This window comes from Piliocolobus tephrosceles, chromosome 19, assembly GCF_002776525.5.
Source record: "Piliocolobus tephrosceles isolate RC106 chromosome 19, ASM277652v3, whole genome shotgun sequence".
NCBI lineage: Eukaryota > Metazoa > Chordata > Mammalia > Primates > Cercopithecidae > Piliocolobus > Piliocolobus tephrosceles.
Window position 1 is genome coordinate 18,729,121 of NC_045452.1, and position 19,732 is coordinate 18,748,852.

The following is a 19,732-nucleotide window of genomic DNA, read 5'->3' on the forward strand; positions in this document are numbered from 1 at the left end:
TTTTTTTTTTTTTTTTTTTTTTTTTTTGTTTTGAGATGGAGTTTTGCTCTGTTGCCCAGGCTGGAGTGCAGGGCGCGATCTCGGCTCACTGCAACCTCCACCTCCAGGGTTCAAGCATTCTCCTGCCTCAGCCTCCCAAGTAGCTGGGATTATAGGCGTGCACCACCACACCTGGCTAATTTTTTTTTTTTTTTTTATGTTTAGTAAAGATGGAGTTTCACCATGGTCAGGCTGGTCTTGAACTCCTGACCTCGTGATCCGCCCATCTCGGTCCCCCAAAGTGCTGGGATTACAGGGGTGAGCCACCACGCCTGGTCGCCACTGCTACGTTTAAACAAATGCCTACTCATGTGGGTAGGGCTGCCGTGACTCTTCTCACTTTATGATAAGGAAAGCCAGAGAAGCCAAGCAACTGGACTGAGGTCACCCCAAGGAGGAGTGGCTGAGCTGAAATGAGAATCCATGTTCCCTGGTGCTCCTGAGGGAAACTGGAGGAGGCGGGAACAGGATCACAGAGGAGGAACTTCAGCATCCTGGGCCTTCAGGAGGCATTACCCACTGCAGGCCATTCCCCTCCTCTGAACCTCAGTTTCCTCATCTGTAAAACGGGTGAGGACTTTGGGCCTGGTACCTCCAACCTGTCCCTTCCACTTATTTCCTAGGTTGCTTTAGGGCAGGCTGGGAAGCAGCAAGAGAACCAATTCCACTGATCCTCCCCCAGTGACAGCTTAAATCCCAAGGAGAAGAGGTGTCTTGAACCAAGGCCAGGAGAGGGCTGCAGGCGTTCCCAGCTGGGATTCTCTGGGAGGTGCCAAATGAACTTGAATCTTCAACTCCGGACCTTCAGAGAGCAAGCAGGCAAGAAAAATACGGGGCCTGGAAAAGCTGCGCTGGAAAGGGCAGAGACCTTGCTGTCCTGGCTCTGTCACTAGCTACACGGCCTTGGCCCCTGCCTCTGTGCACCTCAGTCTCCCCTCTGTCAGATGAGGTCACCTTTCAGGCCTCCAGCTCTAAGAGTGTGCAAAACAGTTTTCCCAGCATTCTCTCTGTGGGAGGTACAGACCAGGAAGAGATGTTTTTCAACAAGTCAGACAAAATGTTGCACATGAGTTAGATTCTGTAGAGGAGCCCTGATTGAGGAAAGACCCACCAAGGAGGTGCACAGAGACAAGAGAGGCCCTGCTCCTGGAGATGGCCAGGCAGGGGCTGGAGGGCACTCAGCAGGAGTGATGGCAGCGAGACTCCAGTCCTGGATCTAGAAAAGGAAAGACCTCTGAGGTTCTCTCTGGTTAGGAGGTTCTAGAACTCAGCATTTCCTCTCCTGAGGCTCCCCTCAGCCCTCAAGCAGTATTCAATCTACCTGGCCTTCCCTTCCACAGGAGGGGAACTTCTGAGTCGCCTTCCTGGGGCAACTAGCAGAGGGGACACCCTCCTAGCCCCGGGAAGTAGGGGTAGGGCAGCGCGGGGCACATCCTGGTTTATAGCCCTGGTTTGAAACAAGGCAGCATTGGGTTTGAATCCCGGCTTCCACCACTTAACTGAGCAAGTAACTTAATGTCCTGGCATCAGTCCCCCCAACCCCCTGCTGCCAAAACAGGGGCATTGAGCTTTGTTCGCTGAGATGGTGCGGTACCAAGTGTCTGGCATGGAATGGCAGCTGCTGTTACAGCTCTGCAGACAGGCTGCAGCTGCCTGGAAAGGTTAGGGAACACGGCCTTTGCAAATACCAGTCAGGGGCCCCAGGAAAGCTAGATCTGGGGAGAGGGGGATCCTGGGGGAGGGACACTGTTGATGTCTGTAAGGGTTTCTGCGGGACAAGAGAGGCCTGGAGAAGCTGGAGGTTTCTGTACAGCAATGCAAATGCTGGCTCAGGGGCATGACACCCTTAGGTATATCCTAGCACATGTGGGGCAGCTGGTGCCTGGGAGTGGAGGTGGTAGACATGTCACCAGTGACTTCTGCTGATGTCACTCCACACAGATGCTAGATGGCTTCTTAGCACATGGCTATGGAGACACATTTTTGGGTCCTTGTGCATCCAAGCTGAAAAAGCCTTAGGTTTGTCTCCACCTTCTGGTTTTTTCCATGGAAAGACTGAGGCCTACATGGGAGGATTGAAGCCATGGGACGGACCCTGGAGAGGGTCCCAGTCATCCTTATTCCCTATCCTTCCCCGGGGCAATACTCCCCAGGGACCACCCAGCACTGGGACACCTACCTACTGCATCCGGCTCCGGCTCGGTGCCCAGGAACCGCCCTTGAGACCGTGCATCCACCAGCTGGAACCTCTTAGATTCAAGGTTCTCCAGCACCTGCTCGTAGTTCTTGAGCAGGGAGCGGTCCAGTGTGGCTTTGAAAACGGCCGGTTCTGGGCGTGAGGGCTCGGATGTCACCGGGTGGCCCTCCTTCAGCCAGTTCCGGAAGCCACCATTGAGCACTGATACGGTGCGGTGGCCAAACACACGGAACATCCACCAGACCCGGGGAGCATAGAAGCTGCCCAGGTGGTCGCCATCGTACACCACCACGTGCGTGTGGTTGCTGATGCCCAGGCGGCCCACATAGTCGCCGAAGCCAGCCTCGCTGGGCAGCATCATCTCGTAGGGCGACGCCGTGTCCCGGCACTCCTCTATGTCAAAGAAAGAGGCGCCGGGTACGTGGCGCTCGAGATACTCCTTGCGGGCCTCTCGGGTGCCTGGTGAGTACCAGGACGCGTCCAGCACCCTCAGGCCGGGCCCCAGCTTGCCAGTCCTGATGGACTCCGCCAGCCACTTGGTAGAGACCAGCGCCCGGTAGAGCACCTGATGAACCATGGCTTCAGCTCTGCGTGTCACCTGGCACGGGTGGGAACCAGGAAAAAGAGACAGGCGTGAGGAAGCCGGTGTGTGCAGTAGGGTGAGGCCTGGGAGAAGCTCTTTCTCCCTCCGCACTCCCCCGGGTTCCTTGTTTATAGCAAGCCAGCGGGGCTGTGGCGTGCAGCGGGATAAGTTTGCAGATTCCCTCTGGAAAGCCGGCCCCGCCCCTCCCAGCGGGCCCGGGGGCCCAGCGCAGAAGCGGGTGGGGCAAAGTTTCCGAGGACTCCAGATAGGGGTGCTTCCTGGGACAGGGGTCTGGCTCCTAGAAGCTACAGTACTCGATCCCGCCAGGAAAGAGCAGTGAAAACATGCCCGGGATGGGGGACGATGGCATCTTGGGCTTATAATCCCCTTTCCTTCCAAGGCAGAGGGGGTGGGCGCACGGCGAGGAAGCTCCGCGGGCCGCGCACACGCTATCGCCTCCGGCCTCCCCAGGCAGCCCGAGCTCGCCCGCCTCCAGAGTGCCTGAGTCCGGCCCGCGGCTCACTGCCCCCTGCCCTAGGTGGTTCAGAGGTTCCCGGGGCACCCCGTCCCACTCTCGCAACGCTATCCTTCCCCGGGAAGCAGGCGGCCCGGCCGGCAGCCCAGGCGCCCTGCCGCCGTACCCGCCCCGCACTCACTCGCCCCCGACGCCGCACCGGCGCTCGCCCTGGCCCGCTGGAGAAGTTGGCAGGTTCAAACCCCCGGCCGCAGCTACCCGGGCGGCGCGCACCACCGCGCCGCCGCCAGTGGGGGGACCCTGCGCCGCCCGCCGCCACCCCGTGCCGTCCCCGCGCCGCCGCTCAGCGCGCGGCACCCGCCAACCTCGCGTGCAGAGCCTTCGGGACCCGCGGGGGTCTAAGGGGGACGCCGGGTGGCGCGGGAGTGGCGCGGGCCCGGGCTAGGCGGAGCGGGCGTCCCCCCACGGCCCGGCCGGTGGAAGGCGCGGGCAGCAGCGGCTCCGAGTGGCTGCGGCGGTGGGCTGTGCCGGAGTCTCCTCCCTTTGGCCAGCTGCAGGTTGGTGGCTGGAGGAGGGGACAGCTGCGGGCGCGGGGAGGGGGCGCCGCGTCGCCAGGGCCATGGCGGAGTCGGGAAGCCAGGAGTCCGAGATCCTGGTAACTGCCGCGGCGTGGCGGCTTGCCTTTCTGGAGGGGGAGGGAGTAGCTCTTTGGGGGTGCGCGGCTCGGGGCTCCCGCGCGGGACCTGGGCGGAAGAGGGGGCTCAGTCTAGGAGAGAAGTCGCGCCGCTACGTTGGCACTAAGGGTGACTGTCCGCTTGGGGCGGCCTGCCGGGTGGGGTCGTGGCGAGTGACGGGTGGGGAGCCTTGGGTGGAGGTGGGGTGGCCTGGTGCTACCAGAGAGGGTGGGAGAGAGAGAGGAGGACAGGGAGACGAGACCCCAGTGACCCACAGGCCCCAGAAAGAGCCACTAGCCAATAGCTTGTTAGTGAGTGAAAGGAACTAACATTGTCAAGGCCTGCTTGGTGTGGCACTTTGCTGGGTACTCCCGTGGTGTAACTTAGTTCCCACGATAACTGAGGAGTAGGCCAGAAACTTACTAAGACAGGAGAGAGCGGCAGAGCGAGTTGCTAGAGGACACACCCAGAGTTGAGGCCGGGCCGGGCCTGATCCTGGTCTGAAGCCCACATAGTACCGGTTGCCTTTGCTTACCCGGCTCTTCCCTGAAGCCTCGTGCTTTTAAAAAAATTGCTTGTTTTTAACTTAGACCATGTAATCATAAGTTGATGTAATTCAATTTTTAATAATAGCTGCGTTTAACAACCAGTTGGCAAAATTCCTGAAAAGCTCACTGTGGGGGACTCCATTGCTCCTCCCTAGCTTTTGCAGAGGCTAGCCTGGAACGCTTTCCTTGTTCCCCAACTCCGACCTTTTTTGTTTTGTTTTGTTTTTTGAGACAGGCTGTGGTTCTGTGGCCCAGACTGGAGTGCAGTGGCGCCATCTTAGCTCACTGCAACCTCCACCTCCCAGGCTCAAGCGATCGTCCCACCTTAGCCTCCCAAGTAGGTGGGACCACAGGCATGTGCCACCATGCCTGGCTAATTTTTAAATTTTTGGTAGAGATGGGGTTTCGCCATGTTGTCCAGGCTGGTCTTGAACTCCTGGGCTCAAGCGATCTTGATCCTCCCAAAGTGCTGAGATTACAGGAATGAGCCACCGTCCCTGGCCTCATCCCCCTTTTTTAAAAAAGGTTTTGTTCTAAAATGCTCACAGCAATCCTCAAAGCCTAGTGTCTGGTGGTTGGGGGAGGGGGTGGGCAGGAGTGACCAGGTAGGGAGGTCCTAGAGGAGCACCCAAGCTCTGCTCCTCAATGGGTACCCTGGATCCAGCCTGCGACTCACTCTTGCCTCAGTGCATCTGTGTACCCTCCTGACATGAGCCTGGGGCGGTTATGTCCTGGGGTACTCCACTCCCAGGGCACCCCCACCTACGGTGATCCCAGCTCCTGAATCACACAGGCACCTGGTTTCTACCCCTCCCTGACACCCACAGCCTGCCCTCACACCCTCTTTTATGGCCCACAGTCCTTTGTGAGAAGTGCCAATTAAGCAGGGAGACTGGGGCAGGTTGACCTCAGATCTCTGAAGTCCCACCAAGCCCTGAAATTCTAAGATTTTAGATTTGCTGCTGTCAGTTCCAGGGCCACCAATGAGAGTAATGGAAGAAACAATGCAATATTATTATTATTATTTTGAGATGGAGTCTCAGTCTCTCGCCCGGGCTGAAGTGCAGTGGTGTGATCTCGGCTCACTGCAACCTCTGCCTCCCAGGTTCAAGCCATTCTCCTGCCTCAGCCTTCCGGGTAGCTGGGACTACAGGCTCATGCCACCACGCCCAGCTAATCTTTGTATTTTTAGTAGAGATAGGGTTTCACCATGTTGGTCAGGCTGGTCTCGAACTCCTGACCTCATTATCCACCCGCCTTGGCCTCCCAAAGTGCTGGGATTACAGGTGTGAGCCACTGCGCCCAGCCTAAACCGTTTTTAATGATTATTAAAACCAGCCAGATGTAATGCATGACGGTTGCCCCTCTACCTTTATTGTTTAATCTTGGCTCTAAGAGGTGGGGGTGGGAAGCTCCATTATAAGGAACAGAAACTACCCAGAGACCCTACACAGCCACCGTCACACAACCAGTTAAGCAGTGGAGTGGGGTTTACATTGATTTTGGGGGCTCTCTGGCTCCCAAACCAGGGCTCTTTCTACTCTAAATGGGTGATTGGGTGAGGGAAACAAGGATCCTCAAGAATGGGGGACAGTTGGGGGGTGCACCAGGGCTGCTGTGGTTCCCACAATAGGGTTCCTCAGGAAGGAACCTGCAGCAGCTGCCAGCACAGCGCCCCCTAGCTGAGACGTAACGCAAATAATGGGGATCGCCCCTTAGCCAAAGATCCCTTGGCAGCCTCCCTACCCTAAAGACCATGCTGAGCCTTCCTGGGTCCCTGGAAAAGTCAGATTAGTCTGGACTTCCTCCTACTCCAGGAAGCCTTCCCACCTCTTCTGCTGCCACCCCAGGCTGACACAGGGGCCCTCTGTGCTCAACACTGAATTCTAAACTGTCCTCAATTTCACTGTCTCTTGCCTGCAGCCTGATTTTTCCCCCCAGGGCTTGGCAAAGGCAAGAGGGCTCAGTGTCCGGCACAGGGCCTGACTGCGTGGGTGAAGTGGGTTCCTAAAAGCCAGCTGCCGCGAGACTGTGGGGGTGGGCACAGGGTGTCACCCTAGAACTCATTAGGCCCTAGTCATCATGGCACCTGGGGCAGGGGAAGTCCAGCCTGAGGGGTCAGATTCTGGCTGCAAATCCTGAGGCTGCCTTCTGTGACCACGGGCAAGGCACTTATTCTTCTAATTGCCAGTGGCCTCATTCATAAAGCAGGCATCCTAATACCTGCCCAAGGCTGCAGTACCTAATATGTGACCTGGCCCACAGAGGCACTCAGTCCACAGATGTTGTTCTCTACCTGCCCCCTTCATTTCACCGGCAGGGCTGCCTGCAATGGGTGTCAAGGTTGGACCTCGCACAGGGGATAAGTGAGGGCTGACCTGCAGCCCTTACTCCACACACCCAGCCATGTGCCTGGTGGGGGCTCAGCCTCTGCCTGGCAGAAGGGGCCCTTTCCTCTCACCTGCACAGTGGTGGCTTCCCAGCACAAGGGGCTTAAAGTGTTTGGGGAGTCTACACCCAGGAAGGCTGTGGGCTGGCCTGGCATAGCGGGCTGGCGAGCTGGTACACTGTCAGCCTGTGACATGCAGGAAAGATGGAGAGGAGAGGGAGGGAAATCACTGTTGCTGCTGCTATAAGGGCCAGAGAGAGCCCAGGCTGGACAGGCAAAACCTGGCCTCACCAGACTCCCAGAGCCTGCACAGAGTGTGTGGCTGAGAAGTCTGGATTCTGGTGCCAGACTGACTGCCTACTGAGAAGCCTGGCACCACTGGGTCAGGTTAATGCACTTTTTCTTTTTTTGTTTTTTGTTTTTGAGTTTCGCTCTTGTCCCCCAGGCTGGATTGCAATGGCACGACCTCAGCTCACTGCAGCCTCCGCCTCCTAGGTTCAAGCAATTCTCCTGCCTCAGCCTCCTGAGTAGCTGGGATTACAGATGCCCGCCACTAAGCCCGGCTAATTTTTTGTACTTTTTTTTTTGAGACGGAGTCTCTCTCTGTTGCGCAGGCTGGAGTGCAGTGGCCGGATCTCAGCTCACTGCAAGCTCCGCCTCCCGGGTTTACGTCATTCTCCTGCCTCAGCCTCCCGAGTAGCTGGGACTACAGGCGCCCACCACCTCACCCGGATAGTTTTTTTTTTTTTTTTTTAGTGGAGACGGGGTGTCACCGTGTTAGCCAGGATGGTCTCGATCTAACCTCCTTATCCGTCCGTCTCAGCCTCCCAAAGTGCTGGGATAACAGGCTTGAGCCACCGCACTCGGCCAATTTTTTGTATTTTTAGTAGAGACGGGGTTTCACCATGTTGGCCAGGCTGATCTCAAACTCCTGACCTCAGGTGATCCACCCGCCTTGGCCTCCCAAAATGCTGGGATTACAGGGGTGAGCCACTGCACGAGGCCAGGTTAGTGCACTTCTGTGAGCCTGAGTGTCCTCCTTGAAATGGTGACAATAATATACCAAGCATCTTAAGATCCCTCATTCAACACATACTGGAGAGTCGACTGTGTCAGGCATTGTTCTAGGATATTGTTAGGATTTAGTGGTGCTCAGCAAGAACTCAGTAAATTCCAGCTACTGTTCCTATTAGGTGGCCAATATAAATGCTTGATGAGTGAATGAATGACTTCCATTTGGGACTTGGTTGCAAATAAAGCCCAGCTGCATCTTAGGGAGGAGTGGAGACTCTGCCCCTGCTTGTGCCTTGAAGCCAGCAGAGCCTTGCCCTAGGATACCTCCACCCACCCTCCTGCCCAGCAGGTGGAGGTGAGGGGCGCATCCTGGGGCTCTCCATGAGGTCATGGTCATTGGGTTACTCGGAGCTTGTGTTTATATGAAGCCTGGCAGAGGGAGGCCCCTGGCTACCCACCTCTGTGCCCGGGTTCACCACCGCTGGTTTCTGCGTTCTCTGGACTCTGCCCTGCACGGGCCCCACCTCCCCCGCCGGCCCCCGCCCATGCTCCAGCCCCCGCCCCCGCCCCCGCCCCCGCCCCCTCGGCAGCCTCTCTTTGCTTCCCTCCTGACACCCTCCCTGTCGTCCAGGCCCGAAGTCCGAGTGTCGCCACCATGGCCCCGCCACAGCTCTTCCGCGCGCTGGTGTCGGCGCAGTGGGTGGTGGAGGCGATGCGGACCCCGCGTGCTGGGCAGCCCCTGCAGCTGCTGGACGCCTCCTGGTACCTGCCGAAGCTGGGGCGCGACGCGCGACGCGAGTTCGAGGAGCGCCACATCCCGGGTGCCGCCTTCTTCGACATCGACCAGTGCAGCGACCGCACGTCGCCCTACGACCACATGCTGCCCAGCGCCCAGCATTTCGCGGACTACGCGGGCCGTCTGGGCGTGGGCGCGGCCACCCACGTCGTGATCTACGACGCCAGTGACCAGGGCCTCTACTCCGCCCCGCGCGTCTGGTGGATGTTCCGCGCCTTCGGCCACCGCGCGGTGTCACTGCTTGACGGCGGCCTCCGCCACTGGCTGCGCCAGAACTTCCCTCTCAGCTCCGGCAAGAGCCACCCTGCTCCCGCCGAGTTCCGCGCTCAGCTCGACCCCACCTTCATCAAGACCTATGAGGAGATCAGGGAGAACCTGGAATCCCGGCGCTTCCAGGTGGTGGACGCCCGAGCTGCCGGCAGGTTCCGCGGTATCGAGCCCGAGCCCCGAGACGGTAACGCGGGAGAAGAGGACGGGAGGTAGTCGGGGGCATGGCCTTTGTCCTGAGAATTTTCCTGGACTTGACCTTTCTTTTATTTTTTTAATTTATCTTCCTTTCATTTCCTTTTTCTTTCCCTTCCCTCCTTTCCCCTTTTCCCTTCCCTTTCCTTCTTTCCACAGGGTCTGGCTCTATCCCCCAGGCTGGAGTGCAGTGGCACGATCATGGCTCACTGCAACCCCAACCTCCTGGTCTCAGGTGACCCTCCCCCTCAGCCTGACCTTGCCTTTAAAGGCCACTGCATGAGGTGGGGAAGGAGATTTGACTTCCACTTTCCTGGGTGACTTTGTTTGTTAAGCAGAGCAATAATACTGGCTCCACCCCTCCTGTGCTCTGGCCAGGGACTCTCCCTAGCTCCTTGGGAACTCTGGTTGCCCAAACAGCTTTCACTCGAACTGTGAGTGAGGTGTGGGGGGGTCACTGTGGAATGTTGGGGAGCAGGCCCCAGTGTGAGAGAAAACCCCAGAGGGATGGTACTGATCAGGGCTACCCATGCCCCTGAGGATGGTGGAATGAGGGCAGAGTCGGGGGCTGCATAAAAGGAAAGTCTGTCCCAGGGGCCAAAGCTTGGAGAGCTGAGGGCGGAAGGGGGATTAAACAGAAGTGGGTAGGGCAGAGCCTTCTGCCTGTGGGCTGGATTTCCTCAGGCAAGAAGCCTGTGGGTAAGTTCTGTATAATGCGGGGAGGGGTCCCCACAAAGCAGACTGGTCAGTGGTCACACTGGTGTGAGTCCTTCAAACATCCCGTGTAAGTATATACTGTCATTGTACAGAGGAGGAAATGGAGCCTTGCCCAGCGTCTCAAGAAACAACCCAGTCAGGGTTCAGACTCGGGAGCCTGCGCACTTAATAGCCGTGAGCAACCAGGAACTCCCCAGCCCTTTCTCTTGTGCCTTCAAGAGTGCTAGAAACTGACCACCGCCCCTAGGGAGCTCTCCGAATAGCATTACCAGGCCTACAGATTGGGTTTGGAGCCGCTTGGGCTCACCAGCATTGTTTTGGATGGCCTGAGGGCAAGGACTGTCCCTGCTCTTAATACATCCTGAAGATTAGCTCAGTACCTGGCACAGAGTCCATGTGCCAGAGAGGTCTGGTGAATTCAGAAGGTCCCTGTCACATGGAATCCTGCAAAGCAATGTTGATGTTATCAGAACCATAGGAAACAGCTGATATCCAACCATTTTTGAACCTACACAGGTGTCAGTTTCGTGTGGTTCCGCCTAATGAGAGCACCACCTTGATCCTGTTGGGTTCTCCGTCTCAACCCCAGGAGGTTGAGCAGCACAGGGGAGCTAGCTGGTGGTGCCACATTTACGTGGGCTTTGTGACACATGACGGGTCACCTAATCTCTGAACCGCAGCTTCTGCCTGTGTAGAATGGGAGCAGTAACCCAGAGCTTAAAGACATGGTAGGGGCAAGGAGAGCAAGTGTGTAAAGCACTCAGCTCCGGGTTTTCATGCACAAGTGTGCTGCACACGAGAAGGTGCCTAACACATCTCAGTCGTACTGGCTCATCTGTAGAATGGGAGGTGATACACGCCTAGCGGGCTTGTTGTCAAAACAAACTAAGCTCAGTGCAGCTGGATCAGTGATGAATATCACTGTCATTATCATTCCCACTCCACATCCTGAGGCCTGGCCAAGTGACCCTTGTGATGTGCCACACCAGTCCAGCAGGCAGGAGAAGCAGGTTTTGCTTGGTGGGGTTCAAGGTGTAGGGACAGCCCTCCCTTTACAGTCACCACCCTGGGTTGAGAGTTTGTTCTTCCTTGCTCTGAGCTGGTCTCTATGTGATATCTGACCAAGCCCGGTTTCTGTGTCTGTTAAGTGGGATGCGTAACCCATTCCAGCCTCTCCGTGGACTCGTGCTGTCTCTATGCCAGGGTTTGAGAATAGATACCGATACATGGGCCAGCAGCTCCCGTGGGGGTGTCACTCCAGTGCAGAGGGAAACCAAGGCAGAAGCTAGACAAGAGTCTGAATGGCTCAGATTTGAATCATTAGTTTTTTTGGGGGGGGTTGTTTGTTTGGGTTTTTTCTTGTTGTTGTTGTTTTGAGATGGAGTTTCACTTTTGTTGCACAGCTGGAGTGCAGTGGCACAATCTCGGCTCACCACAACCTCCGCCTCCCGGGTTCAAGCGATTCTCCTGCCTTAGCCTCCCGAGTAGCTGGGATTACAGGCATGTGCCATCACGCCCGACTAATGTTTGTATTATTAGTAGAGATGGGGTTTCTCCATGTTGGTCAGGCTGGTCTCGAACTCCCAGCCTCAGGTAGTCTGCCCCACCTCGGCCTCCCAAAGTGCTGGGATTACAGGCATGAGCCGCAGTGCCTGGCCCAAGCATTAGTTGTGAAGGTTTATTCTGTTGCAAATCCCAGTCCTGCATTAAAATGGGAATGTTAGTAACCCCTGCCTCAAGGCGGGGCAGTGAAAACAAAAAACATCCTGGGAGTCTGCAGAGGCACAGGCCCTTCCCATCCCATTCTTGTTTTTTTCTTTTTTTTTTTTTTTTTTGAGACGGAGTCTTGCTCTGTCGCCCAGCCTGGAGTGCAGTGGTGCGACCTCGGCTCACTGCAAGCTCTGCCTCCTGGGTTCACGCCATTCTCCTGCCTCAGCCTCCCGAGTAGCTGGGACTACAGGCGCCCGCCACCACACCCGGCTAATTTTTTTTGTATTTTTAGTAGAGACAGGGTTTCACCGTATTAGCCAGCATGGTCTCCATCTCCTGACCTCGTGGTCCTCCCGCCTCGGCCTCCCAAAGTGCTGGGATTACAGGTGTGAGCCACCGCACCAGGCATCCCATCTCATTCTTTCTGCTACAATCAAAATGATCTTTTAAAAATGGAAATCTAGGTTGGGCAAGGTAACTCCTACCTATAATTCTCACACTTTGGAAGGCTGAAGTGGGAGGATCCCTTGAGCCCAGAAGTTCAAGACCATCCTGGACATGATGGCAAGCCCCTTCTCAATAAAAAGAAAAAGAAAAAGTAACAGTAAAAAAGTAAACATAGAAACCTGAGTTCCCCCTGCAGTCAGGTCAGAGCCCTCAAGTCTTACTCCAGGCCGGCTAAGGCGTTTCCATCCACCTTGGCTTCCCCTTTGGGCCTCTGCCTCCTCGCTGTCTGGGCTTTCTCTACAATGACCTAAACCCCTCCGAGCAACAGGTGGTTACCTCGCCTCTCAGATTCCCTCTGCCCGGGGTGCTCTAGGCCTCCATCCACCCAGACCCCTTTATGTGACTGAATCCTGCTCATCCTCAGGGGCATTCTCAGAGAAACTTCCTCTACCCACTGAGCCCCCAGCCAGTGTGGCATGATGGTGGGAAGCATAGACTTGCCTGGGTTTACTCCTCCTTGCCCTCTGCCAGCTTGCACAAGCTAGTCTTTGTACTTCATTCTCTTCATCTGTACAAAAGAGAGGATAATCATTTCTTTCCCAGAGAATTTTGGGGTGTATTAAAGGAGAAACAATGGCTGACTGTCTCCAAACAGTGCCTGGTACAAAGTAAGCATTCAGTAACATCAGCTGTTGCCCGGGCAAGGTGGCTTACTCCTGTATTCCCAGAACTTTGGGAGGCTGAGGCAGAAGGATTGCTTGAGGCCAGGAATTCAAGACCATCCTGAGCAACATAGTGAGAACCCATGTCTACAAAAACCAAATTAGGCCAGGCGCAGTGGTTCACGCCTGTAATCCCAGCACTTTGGGAGGCCAAGGCAGGTGGATCACCTGAGATCAGGAGTTCGAGACCACCCTGGCCAACATGGTGAAACCCCGTCTCTACTAAAAATACAAAACTAGCCTGTAATCCCAGCTACTCGGGAGGCTGAGGCAAGAGAATCACTCGAACTCAGGAGGTGGAGGCTGCAGTGAGCCAAGATCGTGCCACTGCACTCCAGCCTGGGCGACAAGAGCAAAACTCCGTCCCAAAAAAAAAAAAAAAAAGAAAGAAAAAAACAAATTAGCTGAGCATGGTGGCATGTGCCTGTAGTAGTCCCAGCCCCTCTGGGGGAAGCTGAGGCAGGAGGATTGCTTGAGCCCAGGAGGTTGAGGCTGCAGTGAGCCATAATTATGCCACTGCACTTCAGCCTGGGCAACAGAATGAGACCCTGTCTCAGTAATAGTATCAGCTATTGCTATTACTGGCGTTATTTCTTTTGACATGCCCCAGGCCGCCCAGTAGGGCATTTTTGGAACACCCATTATGCTTGTAAGTATTCAGTTGCCTGTCTGCCCTGCCAGATTAAAACTCCTTGCCTGCAGGTGCTGCACGTTCTAGCTAGGCAGGGGTCTTGTTTATTGCTTTGCTGTCCCTAGGGTGCATAGTGAGGAAACCTTGGGGGCCAATTCTTAGGTTCAAAGTTCAGTCAGCAATTTGGTAGATGCATTGGCCTTAGGTGGTACTTAACGTCAGTATCACCACGTATAAAATGGGGTCTCCTCTAAACAGTGCTTGAGTTTTATGGTTGTGATAATTAAATGACATGGTGGATATAAAGGATTTAGCACCATGCTTGCACAGCATGATCTCAATATCTCGGGCACCACAAATACGAGGCACCATTCATAGCACCCTTCTATTTGTCCCCTCCTCCCTGCTCCCCTGCTGTAGGCATTGAACCTGGCCACATCCCGGGTACCGTGAACATCCCCTTCACAGACTTCCTGACCCAGGAGGGGCTGGAGAAGAGCCCTGAGGAGATCCGCCATCTGTTCCAGGAGAAGAAACTGGACCTGTCCAAGCCACTGGTGGCCACGTGTGGCTCTGGCGTCACGGCCTGCCACGTGGCACTAGGGGCGTACCTCTGCGGCAAGCCCGACGTGCCCATCTACGATGGCTCCTGGGTGGAGTGGTACATGCGTGCCCGGCCCAAAGATGTCATCTCAGAGGGCCGGGGGAAGACCCACTGAGGCTGGGCAGGACGCAGGCAAGCTCGAGTGATGCTGGCCGCCAGCAATGCCTGGCCTGGGAGCTCTGGCTCTGCTTTAACCGACTAGAGTGTTTCTTCATTCAACTCAGGTGACTTTTGGGTGACATCTCAAAGGCCAGGAATCCCGTTGACTTGTTGGCTGCCCGTGGGGGCGGGAGGAAAGGCAGAGGCGAGCCCTGGAGGAGGGAGGCCGCAACTCTGAGCTGCCCACATGGTGCTGAGCTGGGGCCCCGCCTCCTTTCTGTTTTATTTTTGAAGAAATAAAACCACCAAGTGCTAAATCTTTGTAGCTCTGGGGCTGCCTCGGTTTTCCTAAGGAGCCAGGGGTTCTGTCATGCCCAGCAAAGGTCACTCTGGGGAGCCTGAGGGTCTTGGACATCCTGTCTCTGTCTTCCGAGCAGTGCTGGGGCCCCAGAACTCTCTGCTCCCGTGACTGGGCTAGCACCTAGCAAGCTCTCCCTTAGCCCATAATCCTGGGCGTTCTCCCTTCTGGCATCTGGGCTATTTAAGGTGAATTTTGCTGTGACATGTCTGTGATCCCACCCAAAGCTACTCTCCCACCACCTGCCCTTCTAGCAGGTAAATAGTACATCTCATTTCCAGAAGGAGATGGGTCCGGAGCTTCACAGCAGCCTGTGCCATGCCAAGGAGGAATGTTCCAGCCCAGCGGGGATATTCTAGGGAAGGGCTGAGCTGGGTCGAATCAGAGGAGAACCTGGCTGTAAACTCTGGAAGCTCACACTTGGAGGCTGGTCTCTGGAATTCCCGGAGTGGGTGGGCTCAGGGAGTTTGATTCTTTCTGCTCAAGGAGAACATCTCTCCCCATTTCCCAAGGATAGGGGCTCCATACTCCTTGCTCTGGATTCATCCTTTGGTGCAGAGGTGGATGTAGGTGTCTGAGAAGGCCCCAAATTCCCCCCTGCCCATCACGACCTGGATCACCCCTCGCCGCCTTTCCAGCCCCCAGGCACCATCTCAGCAGCGCAGGGGCAGTGTCCTGCCAGGCAGTACTGGGGAGATATCTTATTGGCCCTTCCTTTGGAAACAAGACCAGAGAGCGCGTTTCTGGCCTCTGCACTAGATGCCAATAACGCTGCCCAGTTATGGCAACCAAAAGTCTCCAGATGTGGCCAGATGTCTCCTGGGGGGCAAAAATCACCCCTAGTTAAGAACCACTGCTCTAGGGGCAAATAACACAATTAGCCACTGCAGTCAGGAACAGTGTAGACAGGGAACCCCAACGTGGAGGGGCTGCCCGATCCCCATCATGAGCACCTTCTCTCAGAAGTAGAAGTGAAGCAGTTTGGACACTCCCCTCTTGCTGGCTGGTCTTAGACAAGCTTTATTTTTTCTTCCTGGAATGGATCTGCCCCTTGGAGGAGACAAGTTTGTCTGCAAACATGCGAGGTTCTGATCCAGCTTCTGGTCCCAGCCACTCCACACAAGGCTGCCTGACCTCAGACATGCTGCCCAGCCTCTGCAGGCTTGCATTTCTTCCCTCGCTCCCCCACCCCCCGAGACAGAGTCTTGCTATGTTGCCCGGGCTGGAGTGCAATGGCACGATCTCAGCTCCTTGAAACCTCTGCCTCCCAGGTTCAAGCTATTCTCCTACCTCAGCCTCCCCAGTAGCTGGGATGACAGGCACTCACCAACACGCCCGGCTAATTATTGTATTTTTAGTAGAGACAGGATTTTACCATGTTGACCAGGCTAGTCTCAAACTCCTGAACCTCATGATCCGCCCACCTCTGCCTCCCAAAGCGTCGGGATTATAGGCATGAGCCATAGCGCCCACACCCGTTTCTTCACCTTTAAAACGGGCACAATAGTACCTTCCTGGCCAGCATGGTGACTCACGCCTGTAACCTCAACACTTTGGGAGGCATAGGTGGGAGGATCACTTGAACTCAGGAGTTCAAGACCAGCCTGGACAACATAGTGAGACCTCATCTGTATGCAAAAAAAATAAGAAAAAAGATGAACCAGGCAGAGTGGCATATGCCTGTAGTCACAGCTACTTGGGAGGCTGAGGTGGGAAGATCGCTTGAGTCCAGGAGGTCAAGGCTGCAGTGAGCTGTGAATACACGCCACTGCACTCCAGCCTGGGAGACACAGCGAGAGCATATCTTAAAAAAGAAAAAAAAAGAAAAAAAAAAAAGAGTACCTTTTTGAGCAATGTGAGGATTACATGAGATAATCCATAGAAACTGTTTTGCTTGGTGCAGAGTAAACATCAAGTGTTTCTTTCCGTTAGTTTTAAAGGAGTTTTATTTATTCAGCCTGCTAAGTGCCTTCTGCACTTCTGGCCCTGGAGGAGAGAGAGTGACAAATAGAATTGTGTCCCAGGCCTCTCAAAGCTTTCAAACTGGGGAGGAGAAACTAGTCTTTTAGAGTACATTTCCAGAGAGAAGGGTGTGCTGTGAAATGATCTATTTCACAACAGACTAATTTTACAGGTGAGAAAACAAGCTCAGAGAGGTTCAGTGATTTGCCTCAGGGCACACAGCTAGTTTCTTAGAGGAACCTAACTGGAGTTAGAATTCTCCAGGGAAGGAGTTTCTCCAGTGGATCTTGCCTGCCATGGTTTTCCAGATTCCAGGATCAAGGTAAGAACAGAAACATGTGAGAAGATGAGGGAAGATGGCTGCATGTTTCTCGGCTCCACAGGGAAACGTTGAGCAGTGGAATTCAATCAACGGGTTTGGGTTAGGTGCCCTTCCCCTACCCTAGTCCAACCTCCAGCAAGGAAACCAAGGCTGATCCCAGCCCTGGGCTTTTTTTCTCCTGGGAAGGTCCTCGTTGGGTATGGACAGGCTCGGAGGTGACCCGCCCAGAGGTGGGAGATCTAGCTGTACCTTTCTAGGACTCACAGACCTTCAGCTTCACTTTGCAGGAGTTTGTTAGGAATGAACTAGACACACCCCCTCCTCCCAGCTCTGTCCGGCCTCCTGCAAGCCTGAACTCCTAGAATAATTAACCACTCACTGCAGGATCCTGGCCTTTGCCAGGGCCTGCCCCACCCACCCTGTGTGTTTGAGGCAGGAGCTTGCAACACTGAGCAACAAGAATGATGAAATTTTTATCCACTTGGCAAATATTTGCTTGGCGCCCCCTCTGTGTCAGGAACAGTTGGAAATGCGTTTCCCAACCTTGCCTAACCAGGTGCGCTGGAATGTTTTCCACTTCCTGGGTCATTGCCTCCAGGGATCAAAGCCCCCATCCACACAGTGGGCTGAATATGGATCTATGCAGTGATCTGGTCCTGGCGCTGTGGAATCAGCTTTGCACCAGGCCCCAGAAGGTCTGCGTTCCAGAGCCTTCCTGTTGGGGCCTCAGTCTTCTCATCTGAAAAACGGGAGCAAACTCAGTTCTGCCATGCCCAGCGTGGGTGTGATGTCACATCAGGTAAGGCTCAAAATGAAGTCAGCTGTCATACCTACTGAAATAACCTCAGCTATGTAAGCACAGTGGAGCTTTATTATCCTTAACTTATGGAGGATGAATCATTTGGGGGAAGATGAAATGTTGAAATGCTCAGGTTAACAGAAAGTGTTATTTTAAGCACCTAAATTTTTCGCCTATTAACCTGGTAGGGGTGGAATGTGGTAGGCTGATCTTGCCTGAACTTCCGAGGGCTTTGTTTGATCCCTTGATTGCACAGCGATACCTGCAGGAGCTCCTTGCCCTTAAACTGCTAGGACTTTGGGGTCCTCAGGTCCTCGACACTGAATCCTAGCTATTGCCCTTCTGGTTCCCTGTCCCTATTCTCTGGAGTCTCCCTCAGCCTACTTCAAGGCGGGCCTGCTCTCTAGATAATGCCACCATTCGGATGGTTTCAATGACTATGCTGAGCCAGTGACTCTGGAATCGGGGCCTCCCGCAACTGGATTCCTCCTGAACTCAGACCCCTGAGTTGTGGCCTGCCAGGCCCCAACCCTGCTCCTCCACCCCACCTGTGTCCCCTGTCTCAGTGTGCATGGTCACCACCTGTGGGTCACCCAGGCCCAGACCTGGCAGCAAGCGACCTGAGACTCTGTCCCACTTAACCACAGCTGGTCAGACCTCCACCTCTACTCCCACTGCCTTTGTCCAGGTTCCCCACCCAGCCCACACCCAACACTCAGCCTGTCTCCTCCATTCATTCCAGGGCATTTCCTAGGGACAGGCTCTGTGGCAGGATCTGGGGGCATGGAGGATAAAGACCAGCCCCGAGAGGGGACATTCGCCTCATGGGGCGGGATAGACATGGACCCTGGCAACAACGTGGCGAGGAGTATCTGAGAAGTGGAAACACAGAGAACCACCATGGGTTGGAGGGGCTGGTTCTGGGTCTGAGAGGCACCTCCACACCTGCACATAGTCCCTTTTATGAATTCCCTGGACTGTGCCCCCTTGCTCCAGGGAGAGCCGCAGCAGGGGACGGTTCAAAGGGCAGCCTCTGGAACACGCTGACCTCAACTCCCTGGCCGTGAGTGTGGGCAGAGGGGCCTGGATTTCCTCATCTGTGACATGGCAATAATCCACTTTATAGGATTGCTGTGAGGATGAAAAGATTTGATTCATACATAGCACTGAGAGCAGAAACTGACCCGATAAGCACCAAATCCACGGGTTGGTTGGTTTGTTGTTTGTTTGAGATGGAGTCTCACTCTGTCACCCAGGCTAAAGTGCAATGGTGTGATCTCGGCTCACTGCCACCTCCGCCTCCCAGTTTCAAGCAATCCACCTGCCTCCGCCTCCGGAGTAGCTGGGATTACAGGTGCGCACCACCACACCTGGTTGATTTTTGTATTTTTAGTAGAGACGGGGTTTCACCACGTTGGCCAGGCTGGTCTCGAACTCCTGACCTCAAGTGATCCACCTGCCTTGGCCTCTCAAAGTGCTGGGATTACAGGCCTGAGCCACTGTGCCTGACCACGGTGTTGTATTGTTACAGTTACTGCTCTCCTGCCCTGCACCTGCCCCGCCTGCCTCCCTTGGCTGGGCTGTAAACCCTTGAGGGGTAACGTATCTTATTCATATTTCCTGTCCTGGCATCAGCACAGCAACTGACATGGACGGGGGTGTTGGGGCTCAGAAAGCGTTGCCTTAAAATATGGTGCTCTGACATGAAGCAGCCTCAATGTCTATCTGACCTCTCTGCCTCCTTCTCTGAATTCTCTGTCTCTCTCAAAGTGCAGGATGACGCTGTTCTCTGAAGTTTCTTTATCTACCTAGAAACTGGACCTGCCAAAGGAGAACACAATGACCTTTTCTGGAATATCATTAGCCAGAGGTTAAAACTCATATCCCAGAGGATATGACACTGAACATTAAACACCACACCTAGAGCCCAAACTTCATCCCAAACTATTATCTGCTCTCTTTCCCATTCAAGGTCCAAAGACATTATTAATTATCGTCTAGACATTGGACTCATTTGTTTCCCCCTAAAAACCATTGACTGTCCTTCAAATCGCCACGTGTCCCCCATCTCTCCTTCCCCCATGAAGAAGGGCGTATGTACCTGTACCCCACTGGGTTATAGGGTAACCATTCTGTGATGCCCTCATGCTCTGCACGTTGAAATAAATTTTGCCTTTTCTCCAA

The 19,732-nt window shown here is 54.8% G+C and overlaps 2 protein-coding genes and 1 long non-coding RNA gene across 5 annotated transcripts in view; 2 read left to right on the forward strand and 1 right to left on the reverse strand.

Moving 5' to 3' along the window:
- TST (thiosulfate sulfurtransferase) overlaps positions 1–3,917 on the reverse strand; it is a 9,166-nt gene extending 5,249 nt beyond the window's left edge. The window contains exons 1-2 of one of the 2 annotated variants that reach the window (XM_023222073.2): positions 3,476–3,846; positions 2,219–2,834 (exon numbers count right to left, since the gene is read on the reverse strand). In XM_023222073.2, the coding sequence (XP_023077841.1) occupies positions 2,219–2,813 (595 nt within the window). In that variant the 5' untranslated portion in view covers positions 2,814–2,834; positions 3,476–3,846. Of the gene's footprint in view, positions 1–2,218; positions 2,835–3,475 lie in introns of both variants that reach the window. The other variant, XM_023222074.3, reaches the window with a different exon arrangement.
- On the forward strand, positions 3,612–14,428 carry MPST (mercaptopyruvate sulfurtransferase). 2 transcript variants are annotated; one of them, XM_023222072.3, is made up of 3 exons: positions 3,612–3,851; positions 8,551–9,169; positions 13,825–14,428. In XM_023222072.3, the coding sequence occupies exons 2-3, from the start codon at positions 8,575–8,577 to the stop codon at positions 14,121–14,123; spliced, it is 894 nt and encodes a 297-aa protein (XP_023077840.1). In that variant the 5' UTR covers positions 3,612–3,851; positions 8,551–8,574; the 3' UTR covers positions 14,124–14,428. The 2 variants fall into 2 exon arrangements, with proteins under 2 accessions (XP_023077840.1, XP_023077839.1); XM_023222071.2 differs by having other exon boundaries at positions 3,807–3,949.
- A 1,837-nt stretch (positions 14,429–16,265) lies between these two features.
- On the forward strand, positions 16,266–19,732 carry LOC111549099. Its single transcript, XR_002733604.1, has 2 exons — positions 16,266–17,548; positions 19,319–19,732. It is a non-coding gene; the product is annotated as an uncharacterized LOC111549099 (long non-coding RNA).